This window comes from Podarcis vaucheri (genome assembly GCF_965113315.1).
Source record: "Podarcis vaucheri genome assembly, chromosome: 5".
Taxonomy (NCBI): Eukaryota; Metazoa; Chordata; class Lepidosauria; order Squamata; family Lacertidae; genus Podarcis; species Podarcis vaucheri.
Window position 1 is genome coordinate 79814334 of NC_138763.1, and position 26561 is coordinate 79840894.

General features: G+C 43.2%; 1 protein-coding gene across 14 annotated transcripts in view; it reads left to right on the top strand.

Annotated features, from left to right (window-relative positions):
* Window positions 1–26561, top strand: part of LDB3 (LIM domain binding 3) — a 155936-nt gene that overhangs the window by 71487 nt on the left and 57888 nt on the right. For 12 of the 14 annotated variants that reach the window (XM_082222374.1, XM_082222380.1, XM_082222381.1 and 9 more), the window contains 2 exons: window positions 5929–6004; window positions 13792–14198. In XM_082222374.1, the coding sequence (XP_082078500.1) occupies window positions 5929–6004; window positions 13792–14198 (483 nt within the window). Of the gene's footprint in view, window positions 1–5928; window positions 6005–13791; window positions 14199–19369; window positions 19393–21358; window positions 21563–22432; window positions 22448–26561 lie in introns of all 14 variants that reach the window. The other 2 variants (XM_082222382.1, XM_082222377.1) reach the window with 2 other exon arrangements.

The window sequence follows — 26561 nt, forward strand, 5'->3', positions numbered from 1 at the left end:
GCCTTAGATTAAGAGTGCATTGTAATTCCTATGGCAACCCTGTATGTGCTTGTCTTTGAGCAACCCCCTTTGGAGTCAATAAAATTTACTTCTGAGTAGACATGCATAAGTTGAGACTGTCAGTTGTTGCGCTGCATGTGGAGGAGAGCTCAGTTTTAAATGCATCATATAAACCCTCTTAGCTTCACCGGAGACCCAGTAGACCATCAATCAATGCCATGTCTTTAAAGGGCACAGAAGTATTTATTACTCAGAAGAACCTAACTCGCGGTTAGAGATTCTTGCGGAATGTACATTGCTCACCCAGAACCCCACTCCCAAAATACCAATGGAGAAGGTGATGTGAAAACAAACCTTCACATTTGTCTGGGGTATATATCTCCTGGGTGGGTTGTTGAAGATAATCTCCTTCTGCAACATTACTTTGTGCTCGCCTTGTAAAGGTCACAGCAGGCATTAATGGTGCTTCTGTCTCACTTGATGGCTTGACACGGACTGAATAAAGCCATGATAAAGAGTTATTACAGGTTAGATCTGCCACAAGACTACCTTCTGCTTATGGTTAGTGCTGATTAGCTGAGAGAATTGACAAAATAAGCAGCAAATTATGAAGGCATAGGCTAAAATGACCTATATTGGGCGAGGAGGGGCCAGGATTGAGACATTTAAAGTGAAATATAAGGACTCGCAGTGATGCAGCTATAAATGCTGTGGTTTGTACTGCCATTGCACCTCTTTGTGCCTACGTGGTATTTTCCAAGTAGGCTGCTTATTTTTCTGGTATATTTCTTTGGGAGATCTTGTTCGGCAACCACTTTTAAAAATACTGAATTGATTCCCTTGTCTTATGTTACAACCTTCTTGATACAAGTGGTCTTACTGACTGTTTTCATCCTCTTCAGAGGTGAGATTTGTACTCTTAAGTAGATAGGCAGCGAGTGTGCTTTGGGTGAGTATACTTGATCTGTTCTCTTTTGTATCTACTGATATTTGATTCAGTGGCTGATGCTTTTGTTTTGTTTTGTTTTCAAGGTGTAATTGATCTGGCAACCAGATTGCATTACAGGGCATTGAATGCTATTTGGCTAGCAGGATAGATAGCTTCCAGCTGTTCGAAGATGCCACTGCAATTGTGGCTTTGGTTTCGCATTAATACTTAAAGAAACCAAAGTGTGGTTGTATGACAGCACTATAAAATAGTTAAGTAATTCTCTGGAACTGTCAACATTTGCTTCATTCATCCAGAAGCACAAATGTTGGTTATTCTGTCTTTCAATGCACAGAGAAAATGAATAGGAAGGGGAAAAGATGAAACTCTCATTCTGTTGAGTGGCTCTTTATGGAGAGAAAATTCAAAAACCCTTTGAATCAGATGGAGTGCAGCTCTCACGTGGCTATCTGAGCATGTGATTATTTTCCTTTCTGTTTTCTGTATATTAGAACTGCATTAATAACCTGAAAAATATAATTTGGGATCAGAATTTGAAATGAAAAGAACAGGATTTTTCGAAAGTGGGCTGCTTTGAAACTACAGGTGTGTTTGAGACTGCTGTAAGTAACCTGACCATTGATTTTTATGCAGTTCCAGACCTAAAAGCTGAGAAAAGGCTGGCTTAGTCACTGTAAATGAGGCTGTACGATTTTAGGTTATTGTTCCCTTCCCTGAATAACTGGACTGAGTGTGATTCTGGAAATCTCCACTCACTACCCCCACCCCACCTGCTATCGGTAGAGTCATGGCCTCTAAAGAAATAAGAAGCTGTGGCCTGCCAGATCTTGCCAAACTACAATTCCTATCATCCTTGACGCTTGCCCATGCTGGGCTGGGGCTAATGATAATGGAGTCCAATGGTGTCTGAAGGGCTGCAGGCACCACCCCACTCTTGCACTAAGCGATCTGACAGAATGGTAAGAAGAAATCATTGGCTGGAAAGCTGAGGTAAATTCCAGAGAGGCAGGCCAAGTAGAGGAGGAAAGAGGAGCAAGAGGAGCAGATAGTTGGACTCTCAGAATGAGGAACCAGGGGAGTGCTTGTGGGTTAGTGATCAAGGAAGGAGTGAAGCATGGATCAGAGCTTGTGAGCACCATGTAGTTGGTACTTTGTTATGCAGGCCAAGGCCTAGTTCTCATTGAGGTTGTAGGCCTGCATCTAGGATATACCTATTCAGACCTCAGGTGGGGCTTGGGGTTGCATTGTGGAACCCCTGTGCTTGGGAAACTAGGCGTTGGGGAGAAGAGACGAGTGTTGACCTGTTAACAATCTCCATTCTTCAATCAAGTGAAAGTGTACATTGGAGGCAGAGGCTCGTAAGGCCTCAGTTCACTTTCAATTTTCCCTGGAGCGAGTTGCTTGCTAGGAGCTGTCTATAGTGCTAAAATCAAGAACCTGTCTTGCTAATGTGCCTGGTTGAAACCAGCTACCAGCAGATCAGAAACCATGAGAAATGTAGGTGAAACAACAGAGAAACAGGGTGATATTAGTAGATGCTAAACGTGTGTTGTGCCAGATTGCTGGTATTCGTTTTGATTTGAGCAGTGAGGAGGCCCACAAATGTGGTTTGGCAGGCAGTTGTTTTTTCTAACACCCAGTGAGGTTTGTTTCTCTCACTCTTTGTCTCTGTGGGTTGCTAGCAACTTTTTTAAAACAGCATTATTCTAGATGTAGAAAAAGATTCAGAGATTTCCAGCTGCCCACCATAACTGAATCTGTGGCTGCCACTGAGGACGTGGCAGCTGTATTCTTAGATTCTCATGCAAGAATAAATATAAGCAAAACCAATAGTTTGAATAGTATAGCTCCAGAGAACGTAGGGAGGCTATGTGTCGTGTTGCAATATGACATGATGCAAATCACTAACTTGAAGAATAAAATGGCATTTCTGCTCCAGGATCACCAAGGAGCTACAAATGCAAGATGACAGACGCAACCTTTTCAGTTTTGTCTGTGAAATCGTTTGTTGTGACACACCAAAGGGAAGCTGGAAGTATGCCTTGATGCTCTTGTACCTTTCTTCAAGAGTTTAAAGCAATGCACACCCCACCTTTATTTTCCCCGTAGCCCAGGACCCACGCATGTCACTAACCAAGTGCAATATTCAGCCCGTATGTTAACTAGATTGAAGAAAGTGACTTCATTGTAGTGCAGGGATTAGAAACATTTTTTCAGATCAAGGGTCAAATACTCTCCTGGACAGCCTTTCCAGGCCACATTCCACTGGTGGGGAACACCATAGGGGAAAGTGGGTGGAGCAATGAATATGACTCTCACCTTTGTATAATAAGCCACATTTAAACCACACAGAACCAGTACATTTTGTACACGTATACATCTTCAGCCCAGGTAGGCAAGAGGTATCATTATAATTAAATGACCCATTCCAGCAAGGTGAAAATATTCCAGGAGGGTGTGGAGCAGGCTTGGCAAGGTTTGGAGTGACCTGGGGAGATCACACGAGGGCTGGATGCATGACAGCTTTGGAAATTACACGGAGAGAGGTGCAAATTTCTCCTTCCACTATGAAACGGGAAGCATAAAAAAATGCATGTACAAGAAACTTCTGAAATTACATTAGAATGCCCATTAAGAAGACCAAAAAGAGGGTTAAGGAAGGAGGGAATGAGTCATAGCTTGAAACCTTGCACTTCTTTAATGAAAACTTTCCCTAGTGCTTGTGCAATAAACAGTTCACAGCCTTACATATTTTTCCTCTTTCAATAGCAGTTCCTTTACTTTAGGGGGAAAGAACCTTGAATTTATTTGTTGAGATTTGACCCTGACAGTGAAAGAATGAGCTCCAGGAAACCTGTGTCCCTGAACGAAGGGACAAGCCCTTGAGAGACCATGGCCCCTGCATAAATCATGTTTTCATTTTTCCTCGAGGGATTTCACCTCTGCTGCCCTCCCCTTCAGTTCTTTGTATGCCTAATGCAGTGAGCTTTCATGCTCAGTTGTAAATGCCACCGCGGAAGATGCTCAAGACAAGAATTATCCGTAAAGCCTTTGTGTCTAGCGTGGTGCCTTGAAATGCCTTTAAAAGCTAATGTTAGAAGAGAGCTTCCACAAGAATAACAATGACAGCGACAATGGCAGCATATCAGTCAGGCGTGGGACATGTCATCATAGCGGCCCATGGCTTTGAAGGCCTTTGAAGAGCACAGGTTGCTGTAACACCTCTGGCTGTGCTGCTTCACTCAAGCAGCTTGGGTGCAAGCCCATATACATGGAAGTCCCTTGGGGGGCCAAGGACAGGAACGGTTGTGCTTCTGTAGAAATTCCTCCAACAATTCATGGCCAGGAGTAGGGCTGGGCAATATCTGGTTCTCAACATCATGATATATCACAAGCTAACCATCGCAATATGGCAATACATCATGATGTCAAGGTCCTGGGATGTGGAGGGAGGGAGGGGGTGGGCAGGAGGAGCCATCGCAACCACGCTCTCTGGCAGGTCCTTCCCAGTGAGGGAGTGAGCGGGCAACAGTAGGGATAGCCCCTCACAGCTGTTCCCAGCAATTTGTCCAGCATGCCCTTCCCAGTGATGGCCCCTTGCTGGACATGAATGCTCTGTTTTAAAGCTCCCTCCGGAGAAACGGTTATCGCAATCTGAACTTCAGGTCTGTTTCAGGTGATTTATTTATTTAGTATTGTTTTTATTAAGGATTTCTTGGGTTACAATAGTACAAACTTCATCTCTGTTTTCAGATCATAAAGTTATTTCTCTGGGTCGGTTATATTCGATGTGAGATTTTTGTGTTGTATGCTGTATAAGGTTGGGGGGAAAGAGGTGGGGAGAGAGAGCAGGGGAGGGGGGAGAGAAAGGGGGTAGTAACCTTTCATTCTTCTACATAGTGTATGTTGATATACTGCCCACCCCTAGCCAGGAGTATAAAAAAATTAAGGACCATGTCCCCAATTCGAGGTACTGTGCTATGTGTGAGAGCAACAAATACCTGTTGTTATGACAGAGGAGGTGTGTTCATGGTATGTCATAGCATATTTCAGGTTTCTGTGCACATGAAGAGGCCTTGTAACCTACTTTAGGACTAGGAAGACAAAAGCCACCCAGTGCCAGGAATGGAGGGCAGATTTTGACAACCAAATGCTTCAGTGGGGATATCACCAGGGCTTTTTTTAGAATGGCAATGGCGCCCACCTGAGAGGTGCTGGAGTTCCAGCACCTCTCAGGTGGGCGCCATTGCCATTCTAAGAGAACAAGGGAGATGTTCATGGGGAGTTCTGGCATGTCTTTTTCTAGAAAAATAGCACTGGATATCACTGAGGGCTCATCCAGACATACTTTTGTACTGCACTTTCCAGGTACAAGTCCACACTTTAAAGCTCTGTGTCCCAATATGTTGTGTTTTCTGTCCTGGTGCTTTCCTCAGAAAAACCTGTGCTTTGCTGCTAAATTGGAGCAAATGGCAATCCGTGGAAAAACCTGGCTGCGGTTTGCTCCGATTCAGTGGTAAAATGTCGGTTTTCTTGGGGAAAGTACCTGGACCCAAAAAAAACCCCCTGCTCAGATACAGACTTTTAAAACCTGGCCCTGTGCCTAGAAAAACAGCACAAAAGAAATCTGGCTGAGTCTTAATTGAGGGCTGAGCTTGTTCCCAGTGACTCCTGCCACAGAGGACCAAGGCTGCTTCTTTACCTGTGGCCCAACGTCTGTGTATCCCCACCCTGGTTATGTTTCTTTCTGTGTAATGGAAAGTCAGCAACAAGCTTTTATATAGAGAGAGAGACCCAAAAGAAGAAGTGGATGCTACTGTTACCAAACCAGAAGGAGGGAGGCTGATCTGGGGGACAGGGATGGGCGGGGGGGGGGGAAGACCACCATTATATTCTCTGAAGTATTTTTCAGTGCTATCTTTAAGTTATGGGGAGAAATTCCAGCTACTCAATTACCTTTTCTTTTGCATTAATTCCAGATCAAAACGTCCTGCTCCAGTTCCTACAGCCACCCCAAGAATTGATTCTCCGATGCCTGTGATCCCTCATCAAAAGGTAGGTGCTCTGGAAAACTCCTGCGGCTCATCGCACCAGATATTTCAGATGTGTACCTTTCTGCTTCTCTTTGGCAGCAACCTGATACAAGGCCATTTCCCCTGCCACACACTGATTCGCTCGCACCCCATCTGTGATAGAGAACGAGGTGGTAGCAGTTGTTCCATAATAAGCAATTTGGAATGAAAACTGTGATGTCGTGTATGCGCTTCATAAGCATGGTGGAGATTAGAGCTCAAGGGACAGTGAAGACCATGAAGGCAGATCAAACAGACCAGTTGCGGGAGGGGAGCTGTTTCACAAGATGAATTGTAAAGAATGAGCAAACACATACTGAGATACCTCAGAATCAGTCAAAGCCAGTGAGATAGCTTCTTTTCCACATTGAGTTATGTGTGTGTGTGTGTTTACTCCCCATCTTCCATCCTCTCAGCCTATGCCAATTCATGACTGTCTTCATAGAACCTGTTCAAGTTCAACTGTATGCGCAGCACATAGGACTCTCTCTATGCAGTTAGGGTTCAAATAGCCTACCTGGGTGCAGGTTTGCAACCTTACTTGATTACCCTCCTGAAGAAACTAAGCAAGCTTGCAGTCCTAGCCTTGAGAAAGAAGACTATGGACACCTGGCCCTAAAGTGGCAGCTACTACCAGAATAGATCTATCAGCTCCAGCTTAGGTACATTGGTTGAGCAATTGCCCGTAGGACCAGTGACCTCTGAAGATTTGACATCTGATTGTATTCTAGATAGCAGCCTTTATCATGCTGCCTCAGGGACCTTGCCAGTGAAAGATGGGATAAAAAAAAAGTTTCAGATAAATAAATGTTACATTTGAGCTCATTATTCCGCTTACCAGTTGCAACAGAATGCTGCGGCACTGCTGTTTGATTTGCAAAGAGTGTTTGAGCCCTCGCTCTAGAAATACAAATTTTTGACGTTATCATTGGCATCCCAGGATCAAGTAAGGTCAAAGGTCTGTGTGAAGTCTTAAATGTTTCTCTCTCCTGGACACCTTTTAGAATGTTCATTTGTAGTCCATAGCAGAAAAAGTAGGTCAGTTTGCAGTTCTCTGGCCAAAAATGGCAGGTTTCCCCCATGCTTCACTGTGGGGGAACCAGTACGTATTATTTAAGATTGGACCAGTGCCGATTGCTTGCTGGGCCCATCCTGTGGAGAGCTGCTTTAGGTTAACCTTTGCAGAGCTGGCTCTGCTTGCTTGTGGCTGGTTCCCATGCTACAAGCTGTAATATCTAAGTCCTTTACTCATGTGGCTCAGGTGGTGCTTGTAGGATGCAGGGCTACATCCAATGAGGGGGGTGAGGGGGTGCAGGGGGCTTTGACTCTGCCCTAGGAAGGCCTCATAACATTCCAGATGAGAGGGAAGTAGCAGAGGTGCAGGTAGCAAGGCCTTGAGGGACCTCACAAATTGGGAGGATGCTACAATGCTACCTGGATTACAGCACAGGTGAATTCAGGGACACCTGAACTTCAGCAGCAGCTCAGCCCCACTAACTTAGGGCTTATCCAGGCTTGCCCTTGTCACACCCTTTCCCCCATGGAAATCCGATCTATACTGATGAATTGGAGCAAATGTCAATCAGGATTTATCCGGATCGACATTTGCTCCGATTTATCACTAAAGAACTGGTTTCCCTGGGGGAAGTGGTGGCGCAAGCACAAAACCATTCAGGCTCATGCCTAGAAAGCACAGGACAAGCGGGAAACCTGTCTTCTGGATTAGAGTGTGGGGCTGATAATGCCAAGGTTGCAGGTTCAGTCCCCATAAGGGGCAGCTGCATATTCCTGCATTGCAGGGAATAGGACCAGATGATCCTCAAGGCTCTTTCTAATGCTACAATTCAATAATTTTGTGATTCCTGCATTGCAGGGGGTTGGACTGGATGACCCTTGGGGTCCCTTCCAGCTCTACAATTCTATGAACCCAGCACAAGTCTGTATGAGCCCTAAGTGTGATGTGTGGGAATGTTCAGGGATGCAAGAGAGAATTTATTGTTTAATTATAGCCTTTCCAACTTGTGTAAACAAGTTCACAATTTTAGCAGAGTAACATTCCCTTTTTTAAACTCACAGCGGATGCATTTGCTCAGGCTCGCTAAAGCCTCTATAATAACTGTTCCGGTATTTTCCCCTTATTCCCCCATAAAAGATAAGACATGACACAGTCTTCTATAAAAGTATAAAAAAGAGTTTACTCACATTCTGTTCACAGTTGGATCCCAGAAGGCAGACTTAGCTTAGAAAAGTAACGTACACCTGGATACTATCTCATAAGGAGACAGTCCCTTTGTCCTCTCTTGGCTGGAAGCATCTTTGGCTAAGCAGATGTTGCTTCTTCTACAAAAGTAGTCATAGAGAGAGAGAGAGATGGCTATCCTGCCCTGTGCTTTTGTCGTTACCTGCACAGGTGAGGCCACTCCCACCTCTAGTCACATGCAGAGGAAGTCTGTCCCAGCCCAGAAGGAAACAGGAAGTTTACCTGCTGGCTGGACAAACATTCCTTTTTTTTTTTTTTGTAAAATTTTTATTGGGTTTTCACATTTTTTATAGACAAACAAACAGAGAAAACAAACAGACAAAAAAGACACAAAAACAAAAAACAAAAAAGATATAAAGTTTCAAAAAACACTTATTTTCATAACCCTGGTCTCTGACTCCCCCCCACCCCCTCCCTTGCATCCCTATTCCCAGAGTTGTATCAGCAAATTGTCGTTTCTCAAAATCCTAACCTTCTCAATAAGCCCTTTTAAAAAGGAAAACAATTGTTCTAAGTTGGACCTCAGTTCCCTTCCAACGATTTCCCATTTTGTCTTTAATATTGATCATATTAATTAATTTCCATTGTCCTGAGTGTTGTTAAAGTTACATCCTTCCCTCCCTCCCATCCCCGATTTGCGTCCCTTCTCAATATATGTCCAAAATATCAGTTTTTAGCCTGGGTTCCTCACATCTGAGGCTCTCCAATCTCTCACAGTCTCTCTCCGCCGGTCTTGTTGGTAATCCTTTGTGTCGGTCATCAAATCTCGAAAGAGTTCTATCACAATCCATCCATAGTCTCTTAAGTACAACTACTGAAGAATTTCCACAAGGTATGGATCTTTCAAATCGTAGTCAGAATCAAAGTCAATGTGGAGGCCCCAATTGTATTTCTTTATTTTAAATTCTTGCATTCCATAAACTTCCAGGGCCTCCACTTTCGTCTTTTGCATCTTTCGTAGATTTGTAGTAGATTCAATCCAATAGTCTCCTTGCTTATGTTCCACAGATGTCAGCTTCTGGTTAGTATTTTCCAACTTTACTTTCTCTTTCTCTTGTTTTGTCTCCTTTTCTTTAATTATCATTTCAGGTTCAGCTGTGGGTTCTTTCTCATTCCAATCCTCCTTGCAATCAGCAGAACTGTTTGTTTCAGGAGTCAAGGTCATCAAATGTTTACTCATTTCCGAAATATGCTCTTGTAAAGTTCCCACCAAATTGAACATCCTTTCGATTTCCGCCAGTATCTTTCCATCCACAGCCATTGTAATTCCACAGAGTTCCCCCTAGAGGGAATCTGATTACTTAACGTTGTTTTCTCCAACAATCCTCTTTCTTATTTTTTGTTACTTTGTTTTCAACAATTTAAGTTCAATTGTAACACCTTTTATTCCAGAGGGGTCTTGCGTAACAGTTTTTTTCCTGTAAACTGTATATTTGACAGCTTTGACAGCTGTCAGATTCTATGCTTACAGGCTCCAAAATAGGGCGCTCCCGGGCCCGGGGGGGGAGGGTTGTTTACGAAAGAAGAAACCTCCAAAACTCCACTCTCCTGCACAAATTTGCTTCCCCCCCCCCCCAATCTTGGAAGTTACTGTCTTTTTAAAACTCACCCTTTGCAGGGTAGGCTCTCCAGCTTAGTTCTTACGTCGTTGCTTTAGCTCGTCTGCAAGGGGGGGGTGCGGACTTCCTTTTAGCACACCCCCGGTCGTCTCAAATTCAATAGGAAAATTCTTCAAGTCCAGTTCCAATTTACTCACGGGTTATTCTTTTCAGCCGAATTTCAAGGAAGGAAGTCAGCGCTCTCCGGTCATGGCTCGCGGCTTCGCTCAGCGGAGGTAGCGATGGACTCTCAGTGCCACGCCACCCCCCGTATCCCCTCCGCAGCCTTTAAAAAGGCTCTTCGCGAATCAGGGGGGGCGCTTAAGGCACCCACCGAGTCTTCAGTCCGCAGGCTTCCGCGCCTGCGGTTTTAAGGGTCCCCGTGTCGCCGGCACGGCAAAGACCCGTCCCCCGCTGAGCCGATTCCCTCCGGAGCTCGGAGGGAATCCGCCATTCCCAGATCGCGCCAACCCCGGAAGTCTCGGACAAACATTCCTCCCCGTGTGTAAACATGTTCACCCTAGGAATGTTTTACTTGACTGCTCTTGTGTTTCACATCCCACATGATGCTGTTCATACCATTACCATCAGTTCTGCATCTCTATGGGAACCATGGGAGGGCAACAAGCCTGTCACAGGAGTAGCACAAATCCATTCAGAAAGCTGGCTCAGCAAACTGTTACTGATCAAGTACCTCACGTGTGACTCCTCGCATCTCTAAATAAAGAGCTTTGTGGAACAGGTTTGGATAAGAGCTTTGCTGAATTGCAACCAAGAGCCTCTGGATGTTAGGGTTGATATTGCTACCATGCTGCTTCAGATTTCGAAGCAAGTGCCAAGAGAGGAAGCATAAGTGACTGTCCCTAAACTTCCAAATCATGTCCCCAAGGAGGACACGGGTGGAGGGTTGCATTTCTGATTCAGGTTGAGAGCCAGTTCATACTGCACCTGATATGGCTGAGTCTGGGCATTTAAGGGCTTGTGCAAGTGGCCTGCCTACAAGAGCAGCATAACATCAGTGCAAGGATCGCAGAGTCGTTCTCCTGGACAGGGGTTCCCAGTCACAATGTACCACACAGCTTAAGGAAGCTGATCTATGGGCTTTTGCCAATTCACTCCTCCAATGTTACACTGCTCATGGGAATAGATCATTAGAGTAAGGAGCTAAATGTATGAAATGTAGCTGGCTCAGGTATCTGTGCATAAAACATTGCTAGGTATAAGCCATTTCATCATAGATTTCTTTTTCCGTCTCCCTCCCCAAGATTATATATTTAAGTGGGGGGGGGGAGTGCACTTTAAAAAAAGTAAAAAGAGTGCAGTCAGGGGGTGCAGTGTGTGTGTGTGTGTGTGTGTGTGTGTGTGTGTTGCCAGTTATGTCCTACGTGGCATCACTGGGAAAGATTAGACTCCTGCTTCCTGAATTCTCCATTCATCACAATGTTGCTAGAAGCCACAGAATGAAAGACCAACTCCATCTCTGCCATGAAATAAGGTATTCTAGCAAGATGACAGTAATATGTCTCCAGGGATGATGCTCAGGATAACAGCCTCCTCTTCTGGCCACAAGAAAAGTTACAGTAGGTTTGCCGTGGAAAAAATAATGCTCATTTTCGTAACCCCTAAGGCCACACTGGGACAGCCAGAGAGACGGAAAAGAGAAAGCTACACAGAGGGAACAAAGCTCAGTGGGAGAGCCCATGTTTCACATGCCAAAGCCTCAGGTTCAATTCTTGGCATCTCCATTTAAAAAGAGCAGGTGACAGGTGGAGCAGGTGGCAGGCTATAGAGACCTGCTGCCAGAGTCGACAGTATACACCAGGTATAAACTTGTTGTTGGCGGCATCTGTCTGTCTCAGGAGACATTGGGTGCACCTCCGGGGGTGAAGTCAAACTGCTGTGTTAGCAGCACTAAAATGATCTCCCTGGGCCAGAAGCCTGGGCAGTGTATATGGAGGTCCTGGGCTAGCCAGGTGACAGAACCCCACCTCTCATCCTTGCTGAGGTGGTCCAAAGGAAAGCAGAGTAATACCTTTGGTACCAGCTGGGCTTCAGGAGTTGCTGCAAGGAGGCGTACAAGATGCCATCCAACTGTCTTAGGGACTCCACTCCAGATTTGTGTGGGGTTTATTCCTTAGCCTTTTCTCCTCATCCTGAAGATACCCCACAAGGCAGCAAAGGTTTAGGATCAGAATTTTCCATCTTGCCTAGTCATGCATCTCTAGTTTGTATTAACTGAAATGAAATAGTTGGCAAAGAATTTGTGCCCTTGACTGGACGCAAAAAAATTTTTTTGTTTATAACACACACTCCTTGTGATTTAGTGCAACACATACAAACCAACAGATTATTGGTTACTAGTACTCAGAGATGCTCTAGCCATTTTCTGTGTTCCTGGGTAATAAGCATCGTAGGCGGAAAAGCCTTTAAATGTGGACCAAAGGGGACAAAGTAGCAAAGGGCACCAGTAGCAAAGGGCACCAGTAGCAAAAAAAAACCCCAAAACAAAACTATTGCTGGCAATCACTATTTCACGCACACCCATGAAGTCCGTTTGGAACATCTTACATAGCATCATTCCCAAATTGCTTGTGGGGGAGAGGAATGGCGGAAGCAACAGGGAAGAGCTCTCAGAAAATTGGCAGAGACCGCAAAAACAGAAAGGAAGGGAGAGCAATTTCTATACACCTGTGCTTTGTGAAAACAGTGAGCACTTGCGTACTGTTGAAAAAGTCATTGTGCTACAGTATTGCGTGTTGTCATCGAATGTTCCCAGATCAAAGGTAATCAGTGGTGAAATTGGAGTGATGTGCTGCAGAATAGTTGCTTTGGATTCTAGGAGCCACTCGTTTGATCCCTGTCTATCAATACACTTTCTCCTTTGAATTCAAGTTTTGGTCCTGCCAGGAGAATGTTGGCTTTGTGTTGGCTTTTTCAAACATCTCAGTCTTTTCTCTTTATTCTGCATTTTGACCAAATTAGCAGGATATCAATAATGGAAAGGATATCTGACAGCAGCCTAATTTCTTCCTGTTTAGTCTTGGGGGGGGGGGGGTGTCAACATGAAGTGGAGATTCCTTGGCTGTACATGGCTATGTTCCACTTTTCCAAACGCAAAGTGTACAGAGAGATTGTCTATTAATAGAATCTTCTTTACAGCCTATTTTGCTAACCACATTGCACGACCTTTATTAGCATGAATTTCTGCCTCTGCTGGCAGTGGCCCTTAATTTTGAGACTAATCATATGTGGCGCGATTGTCGAAATATTAGCCCTCCCATATCTACATAACAACATGGATATAGATATGTGCATATGTTGTAGGTGTAGTTAGATGCCATCTAAAAGCCAAATTTATGTAAGAACCCCATATCCTTTCTGTAAGAACAAATGGGCAGTTGAACCATGTATGGTAACTAATATCAGCAGTTGTTCAGATGAAAAGCTTTATTGACATGCATCTTGAATTGAGAAACATGCTGCTTTGGGAAGAGATGTGGTTAATATTTTCGCTTGACTAATACAAGGCTATGAAGGTTGCATACATCTATTCTATTGCAAATGTCTGATATGTAGGGTTGCCAACCAGACAGCTCTTACTTGATGCATAATACTATGTGTTTCTGTCAAGCAATTGCTATTGGCATCTGAAAAACCAGAAATCTCCAAATTTCACCAGAATCTGTCCTAAAACCACCTGGCTTCACTTCTGATATGTAAGATTCTGTCCCTGACATGTTGGTTTCCAGAAGGAGAGTATTATTTTTTAAAAGTCAGAGGTTGGCAACCTTGCAGATATGTGTAGAATTCCAGAGCTGTAGACTTTTTCTTTTTGCATGTGTTCTATGATTGCTTTTCTTTCTTTCTTTCTTTCTTTCTTTCTTTCTTTTGCCTGCATGTTTGCTTCTACAGGATACTGTTCTGGAAGTCAATGGCAACCGAGCAAGCGTCAATCCTCTAAGTAGCACATCGGCTGGGTCCATGAGTAGCATTTTAGCAAGCAATGGAGCGTATTCAGGCTACCTCAGCAAACAAGAGATGAGCCTGTCACATAGTTCCTCCTTCTTAAAGACTGTCAACATTAGATCTTCAGTGTCCTCTCAGTCTGTGGCATCTGACCTTTCGCCAGCAAAAAGTGACCTAGGTTCCAAAACAAGCTCAGCGACCACAGATGGCAATAGCCCTAAACACCAGCTAAGCCCGGCAAGGCAATATAACAACCCCATTGGCCTTTACTCAGCAGAAACTCTAAGGGAAATGGCTGAGATGCATAAGTTAAGTCTCACACGAAGGGCTTCAGAAGGTGGACTTCTTAGAGGGTATGTAAATGTAATAAACTTGTTTTCTGATCATGCATTCTAGATAGTTTGGTGAATGGGCCAATTTCTATACACAGCTCATTGGAAGCATTCTGGGTAGTGAGTGTGCATTTGTCTTGAATCCATCATTAAATCTAGTACATAATAGCTCGCCTTTCATAGTCCACCTAAACCAATAGTAGCCAGCCAGGTGCCTTTGAGAAGCTCACAAGCAGGGTATGATGGTTACAGAGACTCCTTTTTTGTCCTAAACATCTGGTAATGAGTGACATGACTACTACTGAATACTAGCCAACTTTTCTAAATGATTTCCTGAAAAATAGATCCTTAAAGTCACTTTTCTTTAAATAACCATTGGGCTTTTGAATTACCATGTTGTTTGGTTTGTGCTAGTGTCATACAACATAAAATGACTACGGTAGATACTATAGGATACTATAGAGCATCTACAAAGTACAGAGAATTTAAATTCACTCTCCCCCTTATCCATCACAGCGAACAACTTCCAATGGCATTAAATTGAGTTTGAGGAATAATTAGTAGGATCCTCTGATTTTTTTTCCAAATCTTGTGTCTCAAAACTCTTAGGCTTTTGCTCATTCAGATGTGTTTTCAAATCAGAAGATAGTGAGGAGTCTGTGGAAAACTGTTAGGGAAACTCAGTAGAAATTATTCAAGAAGCACCAGCATTTTAGAGGGGGTAAAATGAAGAGTAATCAATTGTTTCCATCTGGACAGAGCATCAGTTCGTTAATACTTTAATAGCTATAAATATCTAAGATAATCCTCTTTATATCTGGATTTCCATTCAACGGCACTTTTAATCCTAGGTGACACACAATTAGCAATCGAATCACAGTGACCTCTTTAGAACTGCTCTGGTATGAAATTGATGTCGCATCAGAAACTGGTCCATTTTCTTGCTGATTTAGTTAAACAAAAAGCTTTGACCTAAACTGGTTTTATTTCCTTAGTGTGAAAGGATTCACCATCAACCTTACTGTGGATTTCCAAAAGCATTAAAGAACAGGTTTTTGCAGTTGGAGAGAGCAAGCGCTCAGAAACAGACCAGAAAAGAGTGGGTGTGTGCCAAGGAAGCACAGAGAAAAATCAGGGTGGATGAGCCCTAAGCTAGTATGTGTGTAGAGAGACAAATAAAAGAAAGAGATTGACCCATATTGCGCTTCCTCTTTAACGATCTCCATGAGTACGAACATGACGCCTAGCTCTTCATGAGCACATTCACATCCCTGATGCCTGTTGACAGTGATAGTCCATGTCTGGCATGAATATGCTCCCAGACAACTCCCACGTCATTATCAAATTTCATGTGTCCTCCTTTAATTCATCCCATAATAGAGGCTTGCCTTTAGGAGGGAGCACTGTTTCCATAGTTATAAAATTCCACCCATGTCACAGATTGACTCTGCCATTCAACACAAGTGTTTCTGTGCCAGGTCTGTGCAGCTGTGAAAGTGTAGCATTCAATGGTCATTCCATTTGTAGGCCTCCTTGGATGAGATCAATGGGGGTGTGATGAGAAAATCTTGTTTAGTGGTCAGTGATCAGTATATTAGATTCTGTGGCAATACGAGCTCTACAAAATCGCTCTTGTCCTGTTTTGGACCTGGCAGTGCTCATCTTTTGCATAAGCAAAAGTTGTCTTACGTTCTATTATTTTAAACTACTGCAAATGAATTCACAGACAGTCTATTGCTATACTGATGTCCATTACTTCCCCTCTCCCTTGCCCAGTCCACTGGGAAACCCAACAGGGGAGGTGGGGCCAACAAAGAGAGTGTTTCAAGCCCTCTTGTCACATGGCAAATCTCAGTGGAAAAAAATTTGGATGCCACAAAAGCTGGCAATATACAAATGAAATGGAATGAGTGCACCAAACTGGTTGGAGGGGCAGGGGTAGAAAATGGACCCGCATGGAGGTCTCATTTTCAAACACAAGTTTGGGAACCAGTGCAAGACCTCAAGTTCATGTACCTTTAAGAGTTGCATAGAATGGAACATTCCACCAGGTGTGGTGGTTCCTGACAAGCGTCTCTCATCTCTGCATCTGTTAAAGATACAGGAGCCCTCTCAAGGTCTGGGCTGCCATCTTTGCTTCGCAGGGTTCATGGCCAATTTCATTAGGATATGTTAGATGTGGTCTGTCAGTTGTCCATTTTCATGACTGCTGGTATGTGAAGAGTTTGCGTTCTGCCTTTGATGTGTTTTGAAAGTCCAATCAGATACTGTGGAAGAGTTAGTTCCCCTCTTATTCAAGGGGTATATCACTAAAGGCTTATGCCGTACTTTAAAATGTTGTTTTACGTGCATGGGCATAGCTTAGAGGATTAGTATAGCCAACAGCATCCACTTCAGAAAATGATACTATTACACCGTGTTTCTCAGTAAGCAGATGCCCAGCTGTCCTGCACATTCCTAAAATGGATATAGAATCACTGATCTGCTTACTGACTACAACTTGTTCCTAATATATCTCAGTGAGTTTCTGTAACAGGCAGATATATTTGGATTAAAGCACAGTTTACTAAGCCAGTGGGAGAATATTCTTGAGTGAGAGAAACTGAAAGGCAGGAAACAAGATGGAGTGGGAAACTTTTAATTATCCTGATGTGAAAACCTGTATTGGCAACCAGTGTTTTCCCCCTTCCTTTTCTCCCTCCCCCATTAAAACTTGGACAGCAAGCAGTGGAGTAAACAGTACATCTATGTATTCATACTATGCAACTTCGCCTTTCTTTTAAGAAATCTCTGTGTCTGCCACCAGACCCCTGTTGTCCATTAAAGAGAAGTGTGCAAGACAATCACAGCAACCTGATCCCCTGGATCCACAGGAAAATCCCTTCCCTCATTAACTTTGTCAGCTACCAGAAGAATCGTGGATTGAGTCTTGCTAGCGGCAACTTGAACGGCTTGCTAAGAAGACTCCCTTCTCTAATAAATTAAAAACATAAACCTGAGTTTCTTCCTCAACCAGATCTGGGCCTTTTAAAGGGGGGGGAGTAACAAAAATAAATCTAGGAACAGTGCTCCAGCCTGGTTCACCTCTCAGGACAGCGGGAACAGCCTTCCATTACACCCTGCCGAGATTAGCTCCCAAAGCGGCTTACAATTCATATTCACGCAAGGTCTAAAAGGGATCTGTGGGGTATATCTGGCAGAGTGCTTGATCCTTGAAAATTGATGAGATGGTCAAGGTTCTAGGTTGTTCCTTGCAGAATAAGTTTCAGATCGACTCAAGGGCCTGGCTGAAGGATGGTGCCAGTCCACAAGTGCTTCTCCTCCCAAATTGCACTTGAGGTGACATCATTATTATCTGTGCACCTGCATTTTCTTTAAGTGTGCAGTTAAAAATGTGGCAGGAGTAAGTGGAACAAAAACATTGTTGCAAAAACACCTGTGTCTCATAAGTGCATTTGTCAAAGAGCTGGAATTAGCTGCAGCTCCCTACTGAGCATAAATGCAGTGGAAAGACCCATTTGCTGCTATGTAATGTGTGAAATAGTCCTAAGAACTGAGCTGCAGAAAACGTTAATGAGACAACATTCATTCCTGGAGCTAACCCAATGTTGGCCTACATCAGTGGATAGCAGGTGACATATTGATCCTATCAGTCACCAGACTCTCTTGAGTTGGTCACCAAGCTTCCAACTGTAGGTATTCATTGGATTCTTTGGAACCATTGTAATCTGGCTTCCAGCCTGGTTTTGCAACTGAAGCTGACTTGGTCACCCTAGTGGACCTACACTATGAGATGCTCAGAGGGAGTGCTGTCCTGTTGCGTCTCCTGGACTTCCCAGCAGTGTTTGATACAATCAGCCATGGTATCCTTCTAAGCTGTTTGGTAGGGATAGGTTTGTGGAACACTGTTCTTCAGTGGTTCCATTCATTCATGGAGAGGCTCTCCATGAAAGTGATGCTGGGAGACTGCTGTTTCATCTCATAGTCTTTGACCTGTGGAGTGTCCCAGAGTTCCATCTGATTTTCCATACTTTCAACCCCTATATGAAACTACTGGGATGTCATCTGGAGATTTGAGCAGAGGGGTCGTCAGTGTGTGGGTGACGCACAACTCTTGCCATAATCTAATACCAGTGTGGCAATAAAAGTGGTAGGTCAGTGTTCAGAAATGAGTGGCTAAACAAGCTAAAGCTCAATGCAGACAAGACATTGGTTATGTTGGTTAGGAATTCTTGCAATTTGGGAGAGTTTGATACAGATGGAGTTGCACTGACCCTGAGGAGCATATATATACACACAGCTAGGAGAATCTCTTGGATCCAACACTTTCTCTTGATTCCCTAGTTACCAGGAGTGCCTAGTGTCTTCCGACCACAGTGGAGTTTGCAAGTGTAACTGCTATAAATTTTCCCATAGGTCCTATGAGGTCAATAGAAGCCATTCATTTATATAGGAGAAAGAAAACAAGGTGCATTCTGGAATCCCTGTGGACAGGTTTGGTCCCCTCTCAACTGTGTTCCAGACCAAAACCCATTTACTTTAACCTGCAGAGCTCAGTGGGAGTCACTGAGAACTGAATTGGCCTCTCGCTTCAGAGCTTTGCCATGATTTCCACGGTGGTGGTGTGACAGAACCCTAGGAATGAGGGTTTATGACATGTGCATCTTCTTGATATTTGCTTTGGATGTTCTTGGTCAAGCAAGATGTCAATACACTAGCAGTAGAAAAGGTTGAGAAAGACTGGTGCTTGATCCCAGAGTGCTTAGCACTGTGGAGGTGAGGCATTATCTCTTTGATGCATCTGTGTAGTATCTACTGTGTTCACATGGGTTGCTGTTGTTATCTAATAGTCACTTTCCAAAGCGACTTTCAAAAGTTTGCTATCTTGCCCTTGCATGCCAAGCAGTATGCCAAGCAATGTTACAGTAATAAAAACTTGGTGTTCATGTTCAGGCAAAATGTCACAGTACCTCCATAAATCCTGGTGGATAAACTGTAATCCTTACATTTTCCCTCTGTTAATCACATTGGGAGGTTTGGGACATAACAGCTGCTTTCTGTTCCTATTTGTAGAGGAATTTGCAAAAGCCTTATAAAGCCTGGTTAATACTTACTAGCCTCATGCTCTTTTTATTTTATTTTAAATCTGTTGGTTTGATTTCCCCTCCTTTTGTCTTTCTCTTCCCTCCCAGGTCATAGCGAACACTGCTGCCAAGTTAGTATTAAACAGTGTGCCGGTGTTACATGTTTGACTATGTCCCCACTTCCTGGGGTAGCATGAACCTGTTTGTTCCTGCTGTGTGCGTGTGCTTGCAAGTGGAATGCACATTACAAGAGCTCAGTGGTGTGGCAGGCATAAAATGGCACTAGTGTGTTCTACTGTCTAGGAATATTCCTCCTCCTTACATAGTATTATGGTGCCACTGCAAATGCATTACTTGGTCTGGAATGGCTTTATTTAATTATTTTGCATCCACTCAAAAGGTTTGCCGCAAGACCTCTCTGTTCCTGTTGTGGCTCCCAGAGGATCTTCATGCACTGGCCACAAAGTCTGATAACTAGTATAGAGTAGGAGTGAGTGGATGGCAGTGGCTTTTCCTTTTCCGGGAGCATGGCACGGCTAGGCTGGAAGGCTTACTAGCTACAGTTGCCTGTGGTGGCTGTTGGAACCAGTGTGTGGAGGCTTCTTGCCGTGAAATACCTTGCTAAGAGGTTCAAACCATTTGAAGTCAAATGTTACTATAAATGTACATTTTAGTTTGTGATGCATGTTAGTTAATGTGTTCATGTCGTGGCAGGTTTCTGTTCCCTCGAAGTGTCTGTGCATGTACTGCGTCGTTTGAATCCTGGTATCTGTTTTATAACTGTCCCTCCCTAGTTCATCAAAATACATTCTCCAAAGGCTCCCACCCCTTCGATAGCTGTGAGGGAGATAAACATCCCACAGGTCAGGCGCCGTTTCTCCTGTCAAACTGCTGCCGCGACAGGAACATCTACATCAGTCGAGTATTGTTCTGCTTCAGAGCTTTTAAAAAGACAGTCTTGTCCCTCTTGCAATCCAGCAGCTACGTACAACTGGTTTTGTATTAACTATTTCTGTATGGCAGACTTTCAACAAAGGTATCTTATAAAATATCATTTGAGAAATAAAGAAGGGGGGGGAGCTTCTGGTACCATGACCTAGCAAGAGTTGCATCAATAGCCTGCTAAGGCTGTAATCCTATATACGTTTACCAGGGACCCAACCCACGTTGATTCTATTTCTAAATCAACTTTAATAAGACTGGGCTTCAGGAACAATAACAAATTGGGAGATTTTCTGTCCCTAACTGACATTTCCTTTTTGGAGGACAGGGATTTTTATTTTTATTTTACATTCATGCCCCAGAAGCAGTGGTGTGGGTTTTCTAGAAAATTCTTGAAAAAACTGCATATGGTCATATGCATCAGAAAGAGAATCTGATATCCAATGCCCCTAGAGCAGGAGTGAGTAACCTCAAGCCCAAGGACGGCTCTCTCTGCCTCTCTGCCTGACCTTTGGGTCTCTCCCCCAGGCTACGTCATAGGATGTGTCCATTTCAAGGACACATTCCAGTCGCCTTGAGTGCTTTTGTCAGGCTGAAATGTGTCCTTGGCCTGTGATAATCCCCCTGGCTTGCTAGAGTGAAGGTGTGAGAGACAGAGATGCGTTTATAAACCACTGACTTTTATATGGCCACTGTACAAGGGACAGCCCCAGCAAGCGTGGCCAATGGGCAGGGATCATGGGAGTTGCAGCTCAGCCACATCTGCCTGGCCAAATATTCCCTACACTTGTATTACAGAGGCTTTTCCCAACAGCTGTCACAGTGCCAGTGGGTGCCCTATCTGAGGGAAGAAAGACACTTTCTCAGAATTAAAACATTGTGCTTTTAATGGTGGGATATTGTAGCATTTCTTCCACAAAAGCAGAAGCTACCGACAGGTCATCCATTCTCTGGAATGGCTGCAAGTCCTGCCCTTTTTTGCCGTGGTATTTCAAGTCCATTCTGTCTGATCAAAAGCTTTCTCTACTTGTGCACGATGTCCTTGAATGCTCCTCTGTGCACGCACCTCCTTCCCTCCCTTTCCACCATCGCTTCCTTGCCCCTTTTCTTCTTTCTTCCCTCACTTTCTGTAACCTCACTCTTCCCCCATCCCAGCACAGAGTACGTGGAGCGCTTCAACCCCAACGTCCTGAAGGATTCTGCTCTGTCTACGCACAAACCCATTGAGGTGAAAGGGCCTGGTGGCAAGGCCACCATCATTCACGCCCAGTATAACACCCCAATAAGCATGTATTCTCAAGATGCTATCATGGATGCCATTGCAGGCCAGGCCCAGGCACAAGGTGGTGAACTTGCTGGGTAAGAGAACTTCCTTTGTGTGCCCCGGTTCCTCCCTGCATGCTACACTGCCCTCTCTTTCATTTTGAGCAATCTGCTAAGTGCCGTGATGTGGAATAAAGTGCTGGAGACAACAGGATCTGGGAAACTGGGAGGAAGGGTTGGTTTGACATGATAAATCTAGAATTTCTGTTTTATATGTCCATCATATTTGCATACTCCCCCACTTTCCCCAAGGCTATAGGGTTTACCTTTTTTGCTTTTTCATTTTGAAAGAGAAAGAAATCTAATATTTTATCAGATACACCTAAAACCCAACCAATTACGAAGGCAGAGCTGTGTGCAAAATCCCTTTAAAGCAGTGTGATGGTGTTCTGAGACTAGAATAAAACTTCCTTTAAAAAGTGGAACAACAGTGTTTTTTTAAAACTGCCTAGGGTGGGAAAGCAAGGGTGTGGGGAAGAATTCAGCTTCCTCCATCCACCTCCCCTTGCTGTGTCGATTAGGAGTTAACTCTCAGTTGTGCAACTCCAGTATCCTGATGGAAGTTATATGTGTATGGCCTTCTTATGATGCATATATATATATATTGCTTTGTGTGCAGATTGCAAAATTTTGAATGCATTCAAAGTTACAGAACAGCAACGTTGCTACCCTAGGTTTAACAACTTTAGCAAGCTTCTTCCAACTGCTGATGTATTAATTTACTCCTTTGCACTCCTTGTATTGATAATGGTTTCTTCTCTTTCTTTCCCCCCTTTATACATTCCTTGTGGGTTTTCGTTAATTTCTCATACTAATGTTGCTCTATTGTGTACATCCCAACTCTCCATTATGATGGACCCCAAACACTCAATACTCTTTGTTGGGTTTTGATCCTATGACTCACAGTGAATCTCCACTGGCGTAAGTAGATTTATATTTCCAACTCTATAGAACCAAAGAAGTGCAGAGTAGAACTTAATCTTCCTCTTATGTATGGCCCACTTCTTTCCAATTTTATAGATTTTAAAAACATTTAGTATGTATCGGTGCTAAATTAAGACCTATAAGGCAGACTCAGGAATGTTAAAAATACTTTCATGGCGGAGAATTTTACTGGCCTGGTTCAGATATTTACCAAGTCCACAACTTCCTTTCAGTGGTAGGGGGTGCACCACATGAACTCCCAGTCATGTTGATGCCTGATTTGAATCACCTCTACTCTTTTGTTGGGGAACACCTTATGTGAACAGCATCAGTTAGGTGCTCCCATTTAGCACTCACATCATATGGGACACAATCTGCATGGGGAAGGGGAGCAGGGGTCTTGCTAGGACTTCAAACAAATTTGCATGAAATCTGCATAGGCTGGTTTATATGTATAGGAGCCCCTGGGCATATTAAAGTGGTGCGTGGCTGGAGTCTTACCCAGCTGCCCTGTTAGCAGAGTTTATAAAGTGTGTTCTTTTAAAAAGGGAAGAAGGAGACAAGGGATCTAGGGCCCAGCAAAAAATGCTGGGAGCTCTGGCCCCCTAGGCTACCCTCTTGCAATGTTCATGGAGATATGGGAGTCTGGTGTCTCCTGTGAGAAATCAGGTAGGGTCTGAACTGCGCCAGTATTTTGCTGATGGCAGTTCAGTGGGATCTTCCAAACAGCTGATCACACAAAATTAGACAGTCAATTCAGCATATCTTTTCTTACAGTAGAATGTTGCTCAAGAAGGAGCCATTGTTGCAACAATGAGCTTATCCTCTCCTTGGGTTTGAAGGCTCCTCGCACCTCCTTTCGCATGGTTATGAGGAGGAATTCAAAATCTTTGGCTTCCATTTTTTTACTAACTGCATCTTGCCATGCCATCCAAACCCACTGGACCTAACCATAGGTAAAGGAAAGAAGTCAACTTCAAATTATAGTTTGTGAAGCTGACTTGTTTCTTTAACCATAGTTAAGATTAACCACAGTTTAGGGTTTAGACAACACACTAAATTATGGTTAATCTAAAATGGAAGCGGAAGTTTCTGATCACTGAATGGCTGTGCTGGAGGAGGGGAAGCGTGTGAGCCCAGGCACAGGCTAGGCTCATTATTGTAACACCAAAACACTAAATACAGCCACCATGTCCTCCAGAAAATTCCAGATAGGTCACGGTATAATAGCACCAAACATATGAAAATAGAAGACACACTTCTGCATTGTGGTTAAATCTCATTAAAGGGGTTTACCTATGAATTGTAAGGATTTCGGCTTTAGAGTGATTTACATGCAGTAGAAGTATGTGGTGCAGGTCTTTCTGGGTGATACTACTTTAGACTGCACATGGGAATTACATGTTACAATGTTCTGCTGGTAAACCCCCCCCCCCAAAAGACAGAGATTTGAGCTAGTCTTACCTTTACCATGCTAATTTCAGTCTGAAGTGGTACAGTCCTTAGGAAACTGTTCCACATGTGGATTCTACAACACATGTGTACTGGTTTTCTGTGGGAAAGACCCTAATACATAAATTAAGAACTATAAAGTTTCTGACTCCCCAACCACCCAGAATACAGTGGTACCTCGCAAGACGAATGCCTCGCAAGACAAAAAACTCGCTAGACGAAAGGTTTTTCCGTTTTCGATTTGCCTCGCAAGACGAATTTCACCTATGGGCTTGCTTCGCAAGACGAAAACGTCTCGCGACTTTGTTTCCTTTGTCTAAAAACAAATACATGTTTTGTTTATAAAGTTAATTTATTTTCCCTTCAATTTTTGAACTGCTCTTTACAGTATGTGTGACTTTAAAGAGCAGTTAATAAACTGTTGTTGTACCAAATTTGGCTTTGTTTGGACTTTTTTTGACCATAGGAACGCATTAATTGATTTTCAATGCATTCCTATGGGATTTCGTGATTCGCAAGACGAAAAATTCGCTAGACGACAAAACTTGCGGAACGAATTAATTTCGTCTTGCGGGGCACGATTGTATAAGCAAAAAAGTACCGTAATCACACAGACTGAAAATGCAGAAAGACAGATTCTGAGTTTGGGGAATGGATTTTGCTCCAGTGAAATCTGCAGTAAGAGCAAATACAAGACTCTGAAAGGTGTCAAAAAGGGAAATAATTGACTTTATTTCTTTATCAGAATGTATATGCCCATTATAATATTTTCCCTGTTACCTCAAACACTAAGTCACTCTTTAAAAGCACACACTGCATAGACGCATGTTGTGTCCTATGTTTTGGACACACGGTTTTCATATTTTTTTTATTTTTATCCGAAATATTTTTACACTGCCTTTCTGGGCAAAAAGCCCTCCCAAGGCAGCATACGTAAATTCATAAAATTGGGGGACACCTTTCTAATAATGTAATATACATAAAGTTTCACAATTAATTATTTTTCCTTATATACTTTTAGTATACGGTTCCATACTAGAGCTGGGCTCTGTTCACAATGTTTCTATGTGTTTTGGGGGTTTGGTTTTTTGTTTTTAAATTAAGAGCCCTCTGAATGTGCTTCGTTCAGTGCTGCACAGCTCTTGTTGTTGCTCCTTTTCACTTTTTAAGCTTCCTAATTTTTCACCTGCAGAACATTAGTTTCTCCCAGTAGATGTTATACTGTGCTTTATATGTGAATGCGTTTCAGTTTCCCCCTTCTAAGTCCACAGACAGGCTTGCTTGGGCAAAGCTCTGTGCATGCCAGATGTGAGATTATGCTGACTATTCTCAAATTCACTTGGATTCTAATGCAAATAGCATTTTTCTGGTTCATATCAGCTACATTTTTTTAAAATGGAGTGAGCCAGTTCTTTGCGGGTGTCTCTTGGATTTAATCCTTGGCACAGATTTTTTAAATGCATCTTAATCCTATCTTCCTATCTTCCATCAAAACTCAAAAGTGGTCTACATGAGGTTCCAGGAAGTCCCGCCTGTATACAGGAGTTACTTATAACTTTGGTGGAGAGGAGGAAGGTGGTTGTATTTATATTGTTCACGATGATAAGTTTGGAGTTTTCTTCCCCTAACCTTCTGTTTAATTCATAATACACCAAGACAAGATAGTTTTGCCTTTTCTTTTTTCATGCATATTCCAATGAATTTTCTTTCCATAAACTTTTATCATTCTGTTTCTGCCCCTGTTTAAAGGGATAGTCACTGCAGAACTATACATAAATAAATGACCACTGAATAAGTGAAATGGACTACAAATGCCAAGGAAGTGAATAACATTTTAGGCTACACTCCTGTTCACACATACTTGAGAGTAATTCATGGTGAACTCAGTAACAGGGCTCACTTCTGAGTAGGCATGCATTGGATTATACTGCAAAAATTTCAGATATACTTCGAATGAACCTGATAACAAGATACAGATTACAGTTCCTTGGATTTCTGTCATTGTGGTGTGTCGTGATTTCAGTTATTAGCTGTCCAGTTTAATATAAATCATAAAAGTTCAATGACACAATTAACCCGAGGAGCCAAATTCCGAAAACCTTTTTTGGGTTTTGTTCTGTCTTTGAACATTGGGGTCAGTAGCAACAAAGGAAAGTATTTCTTCATAAAACACATAAGAAGAATATTCACTATCACAAGGTGATGGCTGTTGGAGTTTGGCAGCTTTGAAAAGGGGATTAGATAAATTAATGGAGCAGAGGTCTATTGGCCATGCAAGCTAAATCAAGTCTTCAGTGTTCAGAGCCGGTGTGCTGTGTAATTTTAGATAACTGGGAACAAACACCATGGGGAAAACCACTGCATTCATGATCTGCTTGTGAGCTTCCAGGGGCATCTGTCTGGCTGTTGTTGGGAATCAAAATGCTAGGCCTGATGAACTTTGGTTAGATTCAGCAAGGCTTTAGCAGCTGGTCTACTCCACAGATTGTAAGCAGGAGACTGGGATCAAATGGATTCCCATTCCAAGATGTTTGCATTGGTGATATATTTCATTGTGATGCCTGCGGGGGGTTTTAATGTATGACTATTTTTTATGATATAAATTGAAGAGTGCCCATCTCTGTTAATTGAAGCTATCCACCTGAAAGCAAAAAAAATA